Source organism: Diadema antillarum, unplaced genomic scaffold (assembly GCF_040938485.1).
Source record: "Diadema antillarum isolate AM-2024a unplaced genomic scaffold, OU_Dant_1.0 scf00000134, whole genome shotgun sequence".
In the NCBI taxonomy this organism is placed as follows: domain Eukaryota; kingdom Metazoa; phylum Echinodermata; class Echinoidea; order Diadematoida; family Diadematidae; genus Diadema; species Diadema antillarum.
The window spans coordinates 853,588-866,380 of NW_027271023.1; the positions used below are offsets into that span (position 1 = coordinate 853,588).

The window sequence follows — 12,793 nt, forward strand, 5'->3', positions numbered from 1 at the left end:
ATATGGTTGATTTCTATTCAATGATTTTAATGCACCTTAACAGTACCCTCTATTCTAACAAGCCTCTGACTTTCATTGAACAAGCTGTATGCCTACCTGTACATTATATGACTTACAATCATTATGAATATTTTGCACTAAGTTATTTCCAAATGATTTTATTACTGAATAAATGTATGAATGAATGAATGAATTTCAGGCAAGTAAACAATGTAAATTTCCAGAGGAAGAAAAATAGAGAGAATTACTGAGGTAAAGGAAAGTGAGCTTTGCACATTGTACAAAGATAACAGATTTTTAGATTTTAGATGGCTTACAATTATCATAAACATTTTGCACTGTACATATTTCTAAATGATTTTATTATTTTAAAAAAAAATGTATGAATGAATGAATTTCATGCAAGTGCACAAAGTAAATTTCCAGAGGGAGAAAAATGGAGAGAATACTGAGGCAAAGGAAAGTCAGGTCTGTATTTTGTACAAAGTTAATCGATTTTAGATTTGCTTGCATTCGCAGAGAATAAAAGCACAAGCAGACAAGGCAAGTCACATTCTGCAGTTAAGCTTTATTCATGATCCCTTGATACTACAGCACTGTGATAAGCCTACAATATACTAAAGAATACATCAAGCAGGGGCATTTGCATTTGCATTAAAATGTAACAGAAATGGTGCACAAGACTGTTGTGACATAATGTTCTGTATAAACATGTAGATGAACATTAAGAACAAAAGCGATGCTACCATTTTCACTGCAGCAAGGACACATTTAATGTCTTGTGTGTACAAGGGAGTGCCTTGAAAACAGGACCAATGCCGCATTCTGGACCGATATAAAAAAGAGAACAACACCACCAACAAATAGGAAATATTTCTCCTCATAATATCCTGACTCACCTAGCTGCCACAAGGAAAAAAAAACCCTCAAAACAAAACAACAACAGCAAAATCCAGTCAGATGTAAATCATGCTTCAACCATGTCGAGAGTGTTGGATTAAACATGAATTTTATTGCACATCATGCTCCTAAAGTAACAAGTACGTTGACATGTGGCTTCCAGTGGAGCATGCCCGCAGGTTGATTATGGCTTGCTCAATGTTCAGGCTCATTGGGCACGCTGGCTCTTCAATCCAGCAACACGAGCCCATGCAGAGCTTAAAGGCGGATAATCACATCTAACCCTTAGATTTTTTATTCACGATCTTCCTTTATCCATAATAATGAAACATACTGTGATGATTGTCTGCAATGATTGTATTAAAGGGAAAAAAAAAGAGACGCAGAATCTTGCTAACACTAACTTGAACCCAACAGCAGTTACCTTTCAATACATCAAAATATTGAAAATGACAATTCTTGTATCTTAATCTCTTTTTCATTCCAGTTCTGCAGTATGGCTTTTAGGCCTAGATATAAATTAAAGAAGGAAAACTTCTTATTTAAAGGTTTCCATATTGTTTATTTTTTATTATTTTTAAGATTAAAACACTTCTGGTGATTATCACAGTGACACTCATTTCAAGGTTCTCTAACAGCAACTGCTCATAAAAAAATCAACTAACTTTAATAGTGACAATTGATTTGCTCACACTCAGTGTAAGTTAAGATTCAGGCCAAACTGTAAGATCTTTTTGCTTTGAAGATTTATTGCTACACTCTAAGTTTTGGCTGAATCTGATGGAAAGTTAAGAATGTTCATTGGAGCTGAATGTACAGTGTACATTACTGCATACAGCAGATGTTTTTGTGTTTTTATTTCTGTGAATTTTGTGATTTGACTGCTGCTCAATATTTGTAACAACAAGCCAAAATACTGCACTCAAGCAAATATACTGTCTTTATCACCTCTGGGCCCTGTTGCATAAGAGTTGAGATCAAATTGAAGTCAGAAAATAAAACATAAGTCTCTGAATACTCAATTCTGATTGGCTGATACCTGACTCATGTACGCGATTTTCTGTCTTATGTTTGATTGCATATATGCAACAGGGCCCTGAAGTGGAAAACTGCAAACTGCATTTTGAATAAGGACAACCACTGGAGTCATTTCCCATTCTGTTATTGTTGTTCAAAAATGGCAAATTCAACAACTTGAGCAATTGCCTATTACAAGCCCTTAGAAATGTGGGAAATATTGAGCATGTACGAATGCAAAATATATGACATACTGGTATTATATCTCTTAGAGCCTTCGATGCGGATGAATATGTAAAAATCACAAGCATCCTTGCACAACTGCCCTGCTGACCCTAAAGCTGATTTTAATGTTCATATCAAACACATGTAAAACTGATCATGGCTAATCAAACATAAACACACAGGGTAATCATAATGATGCAATAATAGCCCTACAACAATGCATTGTCACATTATAACTCCAGAATCATACAGGCTGCAACATGAAAAGAGTTGACACTGTTGAAGTGTTGAAAAAAAGGACATGAACCTATTAAATTACACTAAATGTTTGAAACACATCAATCACCACCCTCTTTTCAGGACACAATGTATAATATTGCAGCAAATTATGATGACCACGACTTTCATAAAAGCACAATTTCTCCCTATTCTCTGTTTAATGATGGTGCAAGGATGGTTTAACGACTGTGTTGTTGTTTCATTTCATGCACAATAACTTCAGTAATGTATCTTTCTCAAGATAGACTTACTTCAATTTCTCTGATAGACCTTTTTGAGAGGAATAATTGGGAAAACTGTCAAGAGCTGTTAACCTGCTACTTCAGCATTTTTACATATGAGGTGAAGAAAACAAAAAGTGTTGTCACAAGCGCTTCACTTTTATTTTTGAATTCCAAGAACTTTGAAGAGCTGTCTTCACAACAAATGTCCGAAACTCTTTCCTTTGTTCAAAGCGTTCAGTGTCTTATACCCCCATTCCACAGAGATTTTTTTCTCATTGGTCACTCATCAGAAGCAAAGTTTTTTTGTTTCCGGCCACCATTCAAAGTGTATCAGATTGCAGTCTGATGAAACTGAGTTATGTTGGTCAATTATCAGGTTAGTGTCAGACATATCATATGTTGCACATAAACCTCATTAGACGATCTTGCTTCATCAGACAACACCCGCCACATCTGACACTGACCTAATAGTCAACAAACATCAAGGCAGATTCATCAGACTGGGATCCGATACACTTTGGTTGGTGACCGGAAGCATTTGCTTCCGACGAGTGACCAGTGAGAAAAAAAAAAATCTCTGTGGAATGGGGGTATTTTGCAATATGAGTACAATTATGGTGTATTTGCTGGAGAAATGAACCAGAGTACAAAATTCTTTTTTCTCTGGTTCTTTTATTACCGGTATTACTTTAAACTATAAGTATTACTTCTGGCTACAGTCACTGTCAGGATTGCTACAGGTTTGGTATTTCATGTGCTGCTGCAATCTTTCATTCTACTCTCCACCTTGTAGTTTCCTCTCGTTCTCTGAAAGAAGGAAATCTCAGCTCCGGCATTATTGGCAACATGCTCTGGAGAGTAATTTTTGTGGGGGGAGGAGGAGAGGGAAGGAAGTAACCTTTCCAGAAAATCTTGTGTTTTTCACAGAACAAATTTTTGACTTTAATCAGAATTCACTACATTTGAAGACAGCAATCTCATTCTCCCTGTTGATGAATTTCCCCTGGACCTCTTTCATACTCTGAATATATTTCACCGTAACACTGACCAGTTTTGTATGTTTGACGTCATCCAGTGCACAATCAAGCGAGATTGATAAGTAATAAACCAAATACACTGAATTTGTTCCCTATACTGCCTTTCCATGAACTCATAATCACTCTTTGGGATGTTGTTTAGATTATCAGCAGTGAATAATGGGTGTATTGGAATGATGCCTGGCATTTCAATTTTATCTAATGCTGAAAACACACACACACACACACACACAAATAAAGTATACAGACTGTATGATATGAACCAGAGTGAGTTTATCTGGGCAATACTTGGAATTTTTTTGGTGATTAATTTGCCACAAAGGATCACCCCCCCCCCCCCCCCGCACCACACAACTACAGAAATTTGATTGAAAAAAAGGAAAGCTCGTATACTCACACACAAACAGACACAATCTCATACACACATGCCCGCACACGTACACACAGCTGCCTTCGCCATTCTTTTCCCCCCACGTCGACCGTTTTCACATCATCACGTGATTGATTGCCTAAATATTTAGATTGAAACAAATTACTCTCCTCGTCAGGCCCGGTGCTATCTGGAGAACGCAGCACCGGTGTCACTTTCGATCTTATGCAACGTGCTTTACATAGATCAGCGGCAATATGTTCCCGTGTGCATGAGATTGACTCTTTCCATCTACATGTACAGTATGTATACCGTCAGCCTTCCAAAGGAGACACACTTTGTATCTGGGCAGTGGAAGATGTCAAATATATTCAGTACACAGAACAGTGGGACTCAAATTCGCATTGACTTGGTGTTAATGCTGTGTGTGTGTGTGTGTGCATAGTGTATGTATTTGTCCGGCTGGGGGTAATACATGCATATAGATATTACATTGTATGCAGCTCTTAGAACTGTGGAATCCATTAAGCTCTTGTCCTTGCTGCAAAGATGATAAACTATACGCTGTTGACTACTGTAATTCATTGGTGCAACTACAAGTGTAGATTTTTGTATGCGTTACCATAGCAAGCCTGACTACGTTAGCATCTGTTCGCCATTGATTTCCAAATCATATCAGCCATTAAATGATAAGAGTATTCCTACTTGCGATGAAAGATGAACAGCAAAGAGATATAACAGTGTTTAGTATACATTATCATTTTTTTTTTGGTCAGGGTTACAGCTTAAAAATAAGAGATAAATGCCTGTAGAGTCAACTCACTATTATTAACTGCCACAATCAAATTCAAGCTAAAATGTCATTCAGTCTCAATATGGTGGATGCAAAGCGTAAACCTACATCAAAGATCTAGTATCGTACACACTTTACTCTTGCATGAAAAGAAACACATGTACAATATGAAATGCGGCAATCTAGTACACATTAATTCTCGCAGAGTTAACTGATGCAGAGCTCTAGCTGCCTTGTTTCATGTTTTCTTGAACAGACTACATCAACAACATCTGCTACTTTACCAGATGCCCAGGGTATGTATGTACAGAACAATGACTCACACCAACATGGCCATCCATGCGAGTTTTAGCAAATTTGTTCAAGCATGCACGGTATGTGCCAACCCCAGATTACATTCATAGGGTCTACTGTACAAGCATACGGGCTAAAATCCAAAGCAAAACCGAACACAAATGTTTTCCACACACAACCCGACCTATGCTCAGAACTGCAACATCATTATCACTTTAGGAGACCTGAGAATAACGGGAGTTCAGAAAGTGGAATTTTCTGGGCATCACAAATTTACATGATCTTACACTTTTTCCTTAACCTCAGTACTCCTGATTTTCCACAAAGCACACACATAGAATTTAATTCAAAGTGATAATTGTCACAAAAGATAAGAGGATATATGCCTTTGCATGGAACAAATCCTCAAGGCATATACTGGTTGAATTATTTTGCACAATAATGCCACAAATACCCAACATTTCACAGAAAGATATACTGCATTAGCAATGATGAAAGGTTGAACTAAAAATCCAAAGACGCTCACACTGAAATGAATTTAATCTACAGGATTCCTGATGCATTCGGCATTCATGCATGAATACCTCAACTCCATTTCTCAAAAGATATCAAATGACATCTTTTTTACCACATGGTGGTGACCTACAGGCATATCCATCGTCTACACTACGTACTTTCATTTTGATTATTTACCATGATGATTGCTTGTACATGTACAAACTAACATCCATTTCAATTAAAAGATACTGTTTCCAGTTGAGCCAATCAGCTCATGCAATATGAGAAGAAAGGTAAGAAGAATTGTATGATCTATAGCATAACAAACTTATGAAAACATTGTAAACTATGATTTTAGTGTATCATGTAGCATGCACAATGTATCACAAGCAACACTTCAAGCAAGGAAAATTTAGGTTTAAAACAGTTAACATCTGTTTTAAGTTTGTTTTTTACTCATTTGCTTTTTGTATCACAAAGTGAGTAACAAGCTTGACTCTTTGCTATTCTTAAGCTGATATACTACATATTGACGGAAAGTGAAATTGAAAAACAGTCAACGCAAGACATATTTTTACAAAAACTTCTAAGAATGATGACAACCACTACAGCAATATGCATTTCCAACAGTCGACTGCTGCCATTAACAGTAACTATCATTTATAAGGAGAGTGTGGCACTTCAAAATCAGCTCTTATTACAAGTAAGTTCTTTGTATAAGTCTTTCGGGAAACCTTATCTGCCTGCTGATATCTAAGTTGATGCATTCTGTGAATGAAACCCTTCACTATCCAAATAGGCATTTATTCATTAGATTTGCAATGTAAATATTTATAACATAACTGTAAATTATCAATTTTTGCTGTTATGCATTCTTATATTCATCTAATTCCTTTTGATATAATACAGAGAGTACATGCCTTCAGTAGGTTCAATGCAATGAATCAGTCTCATTTTACTCATTCTTTTAAAACAGCTTCATATCTACAGTAGTTATCTGATCTTTTTTATCACTTTTAACCTGTCGAGGATGAGTCCCGAGTATACTCGGGCAGGTGTCTATGGGAAATGCGTGTTGTAGCAAAATTTGTCCATCCTCAATGGCTTAAATCAATAAGTATAGAATCTTTGCTTTGTCGATGCTTTAAAAAACTGTTGCAGCAAACTACGGTACGTACAGGGTAAAACTAACGCACAGATTTGGTATGATCTTGGTGAATACTGCAAGCACCAGCTTTCTATCACAAACAGAGAAGTAACATTTACATTGCACGTACACGTGAGCAGGTTAAAAAAGCGTTATTTTGATGGCACAATTTAGATAATTGACTTGCAGACTTAGTAGAAATCATCAATTTCTGTAGCATGCATTTTATACACACTACAGGTGTCTCATTACCTGTGATCCACATCTACTTTCACCTTCACATATCACTACATGGATCACTTGTAGTTTGACTTTCCTTTACTTCTGCTTCTAATGACATTCCCTTTGCCCTATGAGGACAACAATTTTTTTTTTTGGTTCTGACATGGAGTCAATTCTTTATCACTCAGTAACAAATCACTAGCATACCAGCTATTATTCACAATTGTATTCCAAGGGGGTTTGAGGAAACCTGTTTACTCATAACATTGACATATGGATCATTGGTCAACAATGCAACTGCCTAGCAATTGTAAACTTTTTTCTAACTTTCAACAAAAAGAATCATTATTGGTACATGTATGGTATTTTTTTTCACAATTCATATGTTGATACATGATTTTTAGGCTTCTTATGACAAGAGCATCAAAGATGCTTATATGTGGTTTACACAAGCCTGAGAAAGATACACATTGCAAAACTTAATAGATACACACAGTGCTCTTGGTACTGTACAGTATGAGTAGATGTAGTAAATTTCTTTTTCTTCCCTTTTTACTATTTTTTCGCATTTCACAAGTTGGCAGATATCTAGAAATCCTACTTGTAAAAATGTTGCTGCCCATAACAAACACGCATTGTATCATGTGTCTTGTTCCCAAGGTATGAATGCACAATAGCTTTTCTGCTGAAAACGGATTAAATCATTTCTCATTCCTTCACTGTGATTCTCAATTGAGAATATTCAATCACCCACAATGTCAGACAAGATCCATTTGGTGTCACATTCAATATATGAAATATATCCGTATGGCATAAACTCTACTATTTACAATAGTTGCACATATTTGCACAATTTATTTCATGAATTATGAGTAAAGAAAAACCAAAATACTCTACAACAGTACACAGAAAATGAAAAAAAAAAATTATACCCTAAAAACATTTTCCATTAAAATGAACCGGAATATACCTGGTCATGTACACATATGATACAAAATCCAACTGGCGGATTAAGGGTTTTGTTTTGGTTGAGGTGGAGATTCAGGTTTTTCCTTTTTTGCAAGAAAATTAGAAATTACTTATTTGAAATATTCCAGAGCATACAACTTCAAGACTTGTAAATTAAAAGATTATTTGATGAAAATCAGTTTTGAAATAGCTGAAATGTAAAAAAAAAACAAAGCAAAACAAAGTGGTTTTAATTAACAACGTTCATAAAATAAGCCTTTAATTCCTCTTGAAATTGTACGCTCTTTTATATTTCATATAAGTGGTTTCTAAAAATTCCGGTTAAAACCTGAATCTTTCAACCAAAACTTTCCCTTTTAAAAGCTCAAATAGCATGGCAAAGTCTTTACCAATACCATCCACATTTTGCAAATACTTTGAGCTACACAGAGTGGCACCAAGCTATGCACTACAGTATATACAGTAATACACTGTATATATATATATATATATATATATATATATATATAATATATTTTAATGGAACTTAGTGGATATGTACTTATTTGATTTTTTGTTTATGTCTATTTTACAGTAAGTGGAATCCAGATAATTCACTATTATTTGTTGCAAACTGCTACAAAAGACCAAAATACATAATTATATTGAACATGGTCTAAAATTGCTGTTATTATTGAAATTTTTATAATATCTGGTAGACGGTAGTCTAAAAATATCATACAATGGAAGACAACACTGCAGTGTAAGATTGTGCATGCGTTACCTCTACATAACCAGTGTGTAAAATCATCTGCTATACAAAGAATGCTACTGACAACATAAGCTGGTATAGGGATGTGATAGGGGAATATATTATTTATCAAAAGAATAGAAAAGGACGATATATATATTGTACTTACTATTTTCCTATTCAGGATAACGAGATCTTTTTCGGTTATATGCCTCTCCGTCGAAGGAATACTGGCTGCTGAGTTTCTGTCCTTACATCGCTGCTTGAATTCATGCAGCCTGTACAGAAGATACAACGCTGGAGTTGCGGCGAGGGTTAGTGTCCCAGCCACGGCTGGCTTGGCGCTCGTACTCATGGCAAATATTTGGCGCTGGCGGTGAAATTTCTGCACTAGTCAAAACGATACGGCGATGGTGGCTTTTCTACTCTACGCGGTGCTCGTTTGGACGAAGACAAGCATGGAAATGAGAGATGGGAAAGCACTTGATTTTGCGTGGAAGACATACAGACAGACGATGACAGTTACACGGCCATCTTGTTCCTTCACACAACACCGGCGGTATAATGTTTACAGTCAGTGCGTCAGCGGCTTTATCATGTCAACGCCGAGGCAATGGTAACCGAGTGTGTAGTAGGCTATTGGTAGTACAAGATTGTGCTGGTGGCGTACAGTTGTTTGGCTTCCTTGTGTGGTTGCGGTATCGGACACGAATACTAGTATACAGTTGAATGGGCACGGTGGTGTGTGAGTTTATGTTGGCATCGCTGGCGCCGCGCGCATCGCCGTCAATGCAAGTATCGTGCATGCATGATAGGATGAATGTGGATCGAATGCCATTCACTGTGTGCCCCGGTGTCGCCAAGAGTACAACGTGTGGCGCCACGAGTTTGGTAGCTAGTGGCGTGACGGATCTACCACTTGATTGCAGAGCAGGGCCAATCTCGATGTTTTGATATGCTTAGCTGGTTTTTATGTCTAAGCTCGTGTTCTTAAAACGTGATTGCATTCATGCATTTATTTCAATTACTATAAAAGCAAGGTTATTTTTAAAAGAGCATTGTTTCCTCAAAAAACACTACTCTCTCTCATCAGTCTGTATCCAGTTTATTTCCCTTCATTTTATGTTTCAACTGTTCTTTATGTGTGTGTATATTTATCTATGTATACATATACATACAAATAAATGCACATAATATCTGCATATATATATATGGGATATATGTATGTATACATATATCATTTATATACATAAAGGGAGATGCATAAAAATGTAGATGTGTGCATACACATAATTATATGTATACACATACATATAATTATGCATAGAAAATGTAATACATACACCCACTTTCATTTACATTCACACATATACACGCTGTACACACACACATAATCTTCAAAACGTTTATACAATCACTCATGTAGACATGAAAATACAATTACTCATACCAGTCTTTTAGAAATCAATTTGACACACACACTTGACACAATTACACACACGCACAACACATCTAACACGATTTCCATCAATGAACAATTTAATACATGTATTTCCTTCAATTTCATGTATCTCTGACATTTACATTGATATCATATTGTTGGTATTTCTTGCATGTCTATGTATCTATCTTATAATTGTCTTCTGTATATTTGCATTTCATGTATGTGTCATGCATGCAAACAAAACCAATTTTCAGAAATGGACAATAAAATTGATTTGAATTGATTTGAATTGAATGAAATTGAATGAAAATGAATTGAACTGAATTGTCCATTGAGTTAGTACAAAAAAGTGGAAAGGAGACCTCGTAGCTTTTGAGACCACCTTAATTTCCTTGCTTTATCAGGGATAAAAACAAAAGAATATAATAGCTATGGGACCTGCAAAATAACCTTGTTATACCAGGTACCTCATTATATCCGGCCTCGTAATAACGAGGTTCCATTGTATGGGTTGTATTATCAAGAGTTGTTTGTTGTTGAAAGTAGGAAATTGCTTCATTTTCTGAAGGGGACAATGGCTTTCCTTGAGAGTGGTTCAAATGACAAAAGGGGATATATAGAAGTATAGTATAGATGTTGGGCAAAAGGCTTTGAAGAATATATATCTAGTCAAGGGCGATGATTATACAGTAAATAGGCAGACAGACACATTCACAATCAAACAACAAGAGGCAATTAATTAGATAGGTATGACTCCAGAGAACAACATCTAAAATCATCTAGGGTTTTTGTTGTTGTTGTTGTTCTTGTTAAAGAGAATTTATTCCTTTCTTATTCTTTGACAATACAAAGTGTGTACAGCAAGAATGCACAATCCATTATGTGCTCCAACATAATCCACTTTGCAGAAAACTTTTTTTTTCACAATTACAAAAAAATTACACATTTACAATTTCTTACATTTCCATACACTTTAAACAGAAAGTGTATAAGAAAAATAACTTACTAAAATATATCAAGATAGGCAAAGAATGAAATAAAAAGAATGAAGTACCTCTCTTTAAGGTTCGCTTTATAGCGAAATAGACTACACGTAATCATTATTTGAGCTTGGTCAGCATGAACACTGGGTTATTACCTTGTGAAGAATGCCGTATCCAAACCAGGTTGCATTTTAACACATTGACAATAGGGTCTCATTGCTACAACTATCAACATGGTCATACTCAAACTTGATAGAAATAAAGGGTAGCTCTTCAACTACTTAGTATACACCCTTTCAAATTGACAGTATCCATCCTAGCTCATGATTTCTCAGGATGCTCATCTCAGACTAGCATCAAAGTATTAAACACTACCAGGAGCCTCTTTCACAAGTGTCAGTGCAATGAAAGATATCTTTATGAGAGCAATTTTTGTGTGATAGGATGTTCCCTTAATGCTGACCGCTGTCTGTCCGGGAATGGCATAACTGTATGACGAATGCCATCCAACCCTAGAGCAACAGAAATGGTCCTTCAGTAAGATGCATTTGGAAACAGCAGTGTTCACACATGAACCATCTTACAGTCTCACATGTATCAAATATTCAAATCTGCACAAAACAAATTGTGTATGTCTGCATACCAAAAAACAAATAAACAAACAAACAAAAAACATACCGATGCACACTTAGGAACACATTCTGAAAGGAAAAAAAGCAAACTAACCAATATATTTTGTTTAAAAAGTGGGGAAATGATAAATACAAGCTAAGCTGACCAAATATCTATTTTAAAGTCCTGTATTACAAGGGATTGCTTTGGGGGCAGATGAAGAAAAAGCACAATAAATATTCCTAAGTCCAGTTAAATTCTAAGAGCACAATATGCAATGTATGTTTCAAGTCACATTGTGAAAGTTGAATAGTGGCTTGGTCAAAGCTAATTCTGGAGTACCAATAAATTCAACTTATTGCAAAATGAAATGCATTTATTAAAGACTACGTAACATGAGAAGAGAAGGATGGCACGATTGAAACAATATTCATTCGCTGCCAAGCAGGCTGCATTCGAAAACCAAGAATAAGAAGCTGGCCTACTAGAATAGAATTGCCTGTCAGCAAATGTGTGCATCGAAGGGCACACTCATCGCTTAAGTTTTACTCTGGTCGAGATCCTTCAGCTGTGTATGTACTTATATAGAGATCATTGATCAGTGATAAAGCTGTACACAATATATTACGAGATTCTCGAGTATATCCCAGTCGGATCAGCCTTCCCATAACATAACTTGTCTCATAACAAGACATTCAGAATGAGAGCGGTCATGTTAATGCAGTCCGCCCAGTGAAAACCTGGGCAAATATAAAATATATAATAGCCTTTATGTACCTTTACCACCAGCTAAAAATCACCACTGCATGAAATTCTTTGTCTTGCCTCACGTGGAACCCAACACATATCATGTCTTTGTTTTGGAATGCCTTCTCCTTATTCTTTTCTTATAAGATTTTGGTCATAACATTTGTTTTCCATCAGTATGGCTCTTGTGGACAAAGAATGCTGTAAAGAGTGGTTGAGCCAATGAATACATTACTCAGGATGTGGAGAAAGCTGTGAATGCACACAAATAAATGGTAGCTAAGAAATAAAAAACAAAATCA

At 36.0% G+C, this 12,793-nt stretch overlaps 1 protein-coding gene across 1 annotated transcript in view; it reads right to left on the reverse strand.

Annotated features, from left to right (window-relative positions):
- The window catches only part of LOC139720873 (uncharacterized), a 62,661-nt gene extending 53,306 nt beyond the window's left edge, over positions 1–9,355 (reverse strand). The window contains exon 1 of the mRNA XM_071632205.1: positions 8,875–9,355. Within this exon, the coding sequence (XP_071488306.1) occupies positions 8,875–9,060 (186 nt within the window). The 5' untranslated portion in view covers positions 9,061–9,355. The remainder of the gene's footprint in view (positions 1–8,874) is intronic.
- Positions 9,356–12,793: the final 3,438 nt, after the last annotated feature.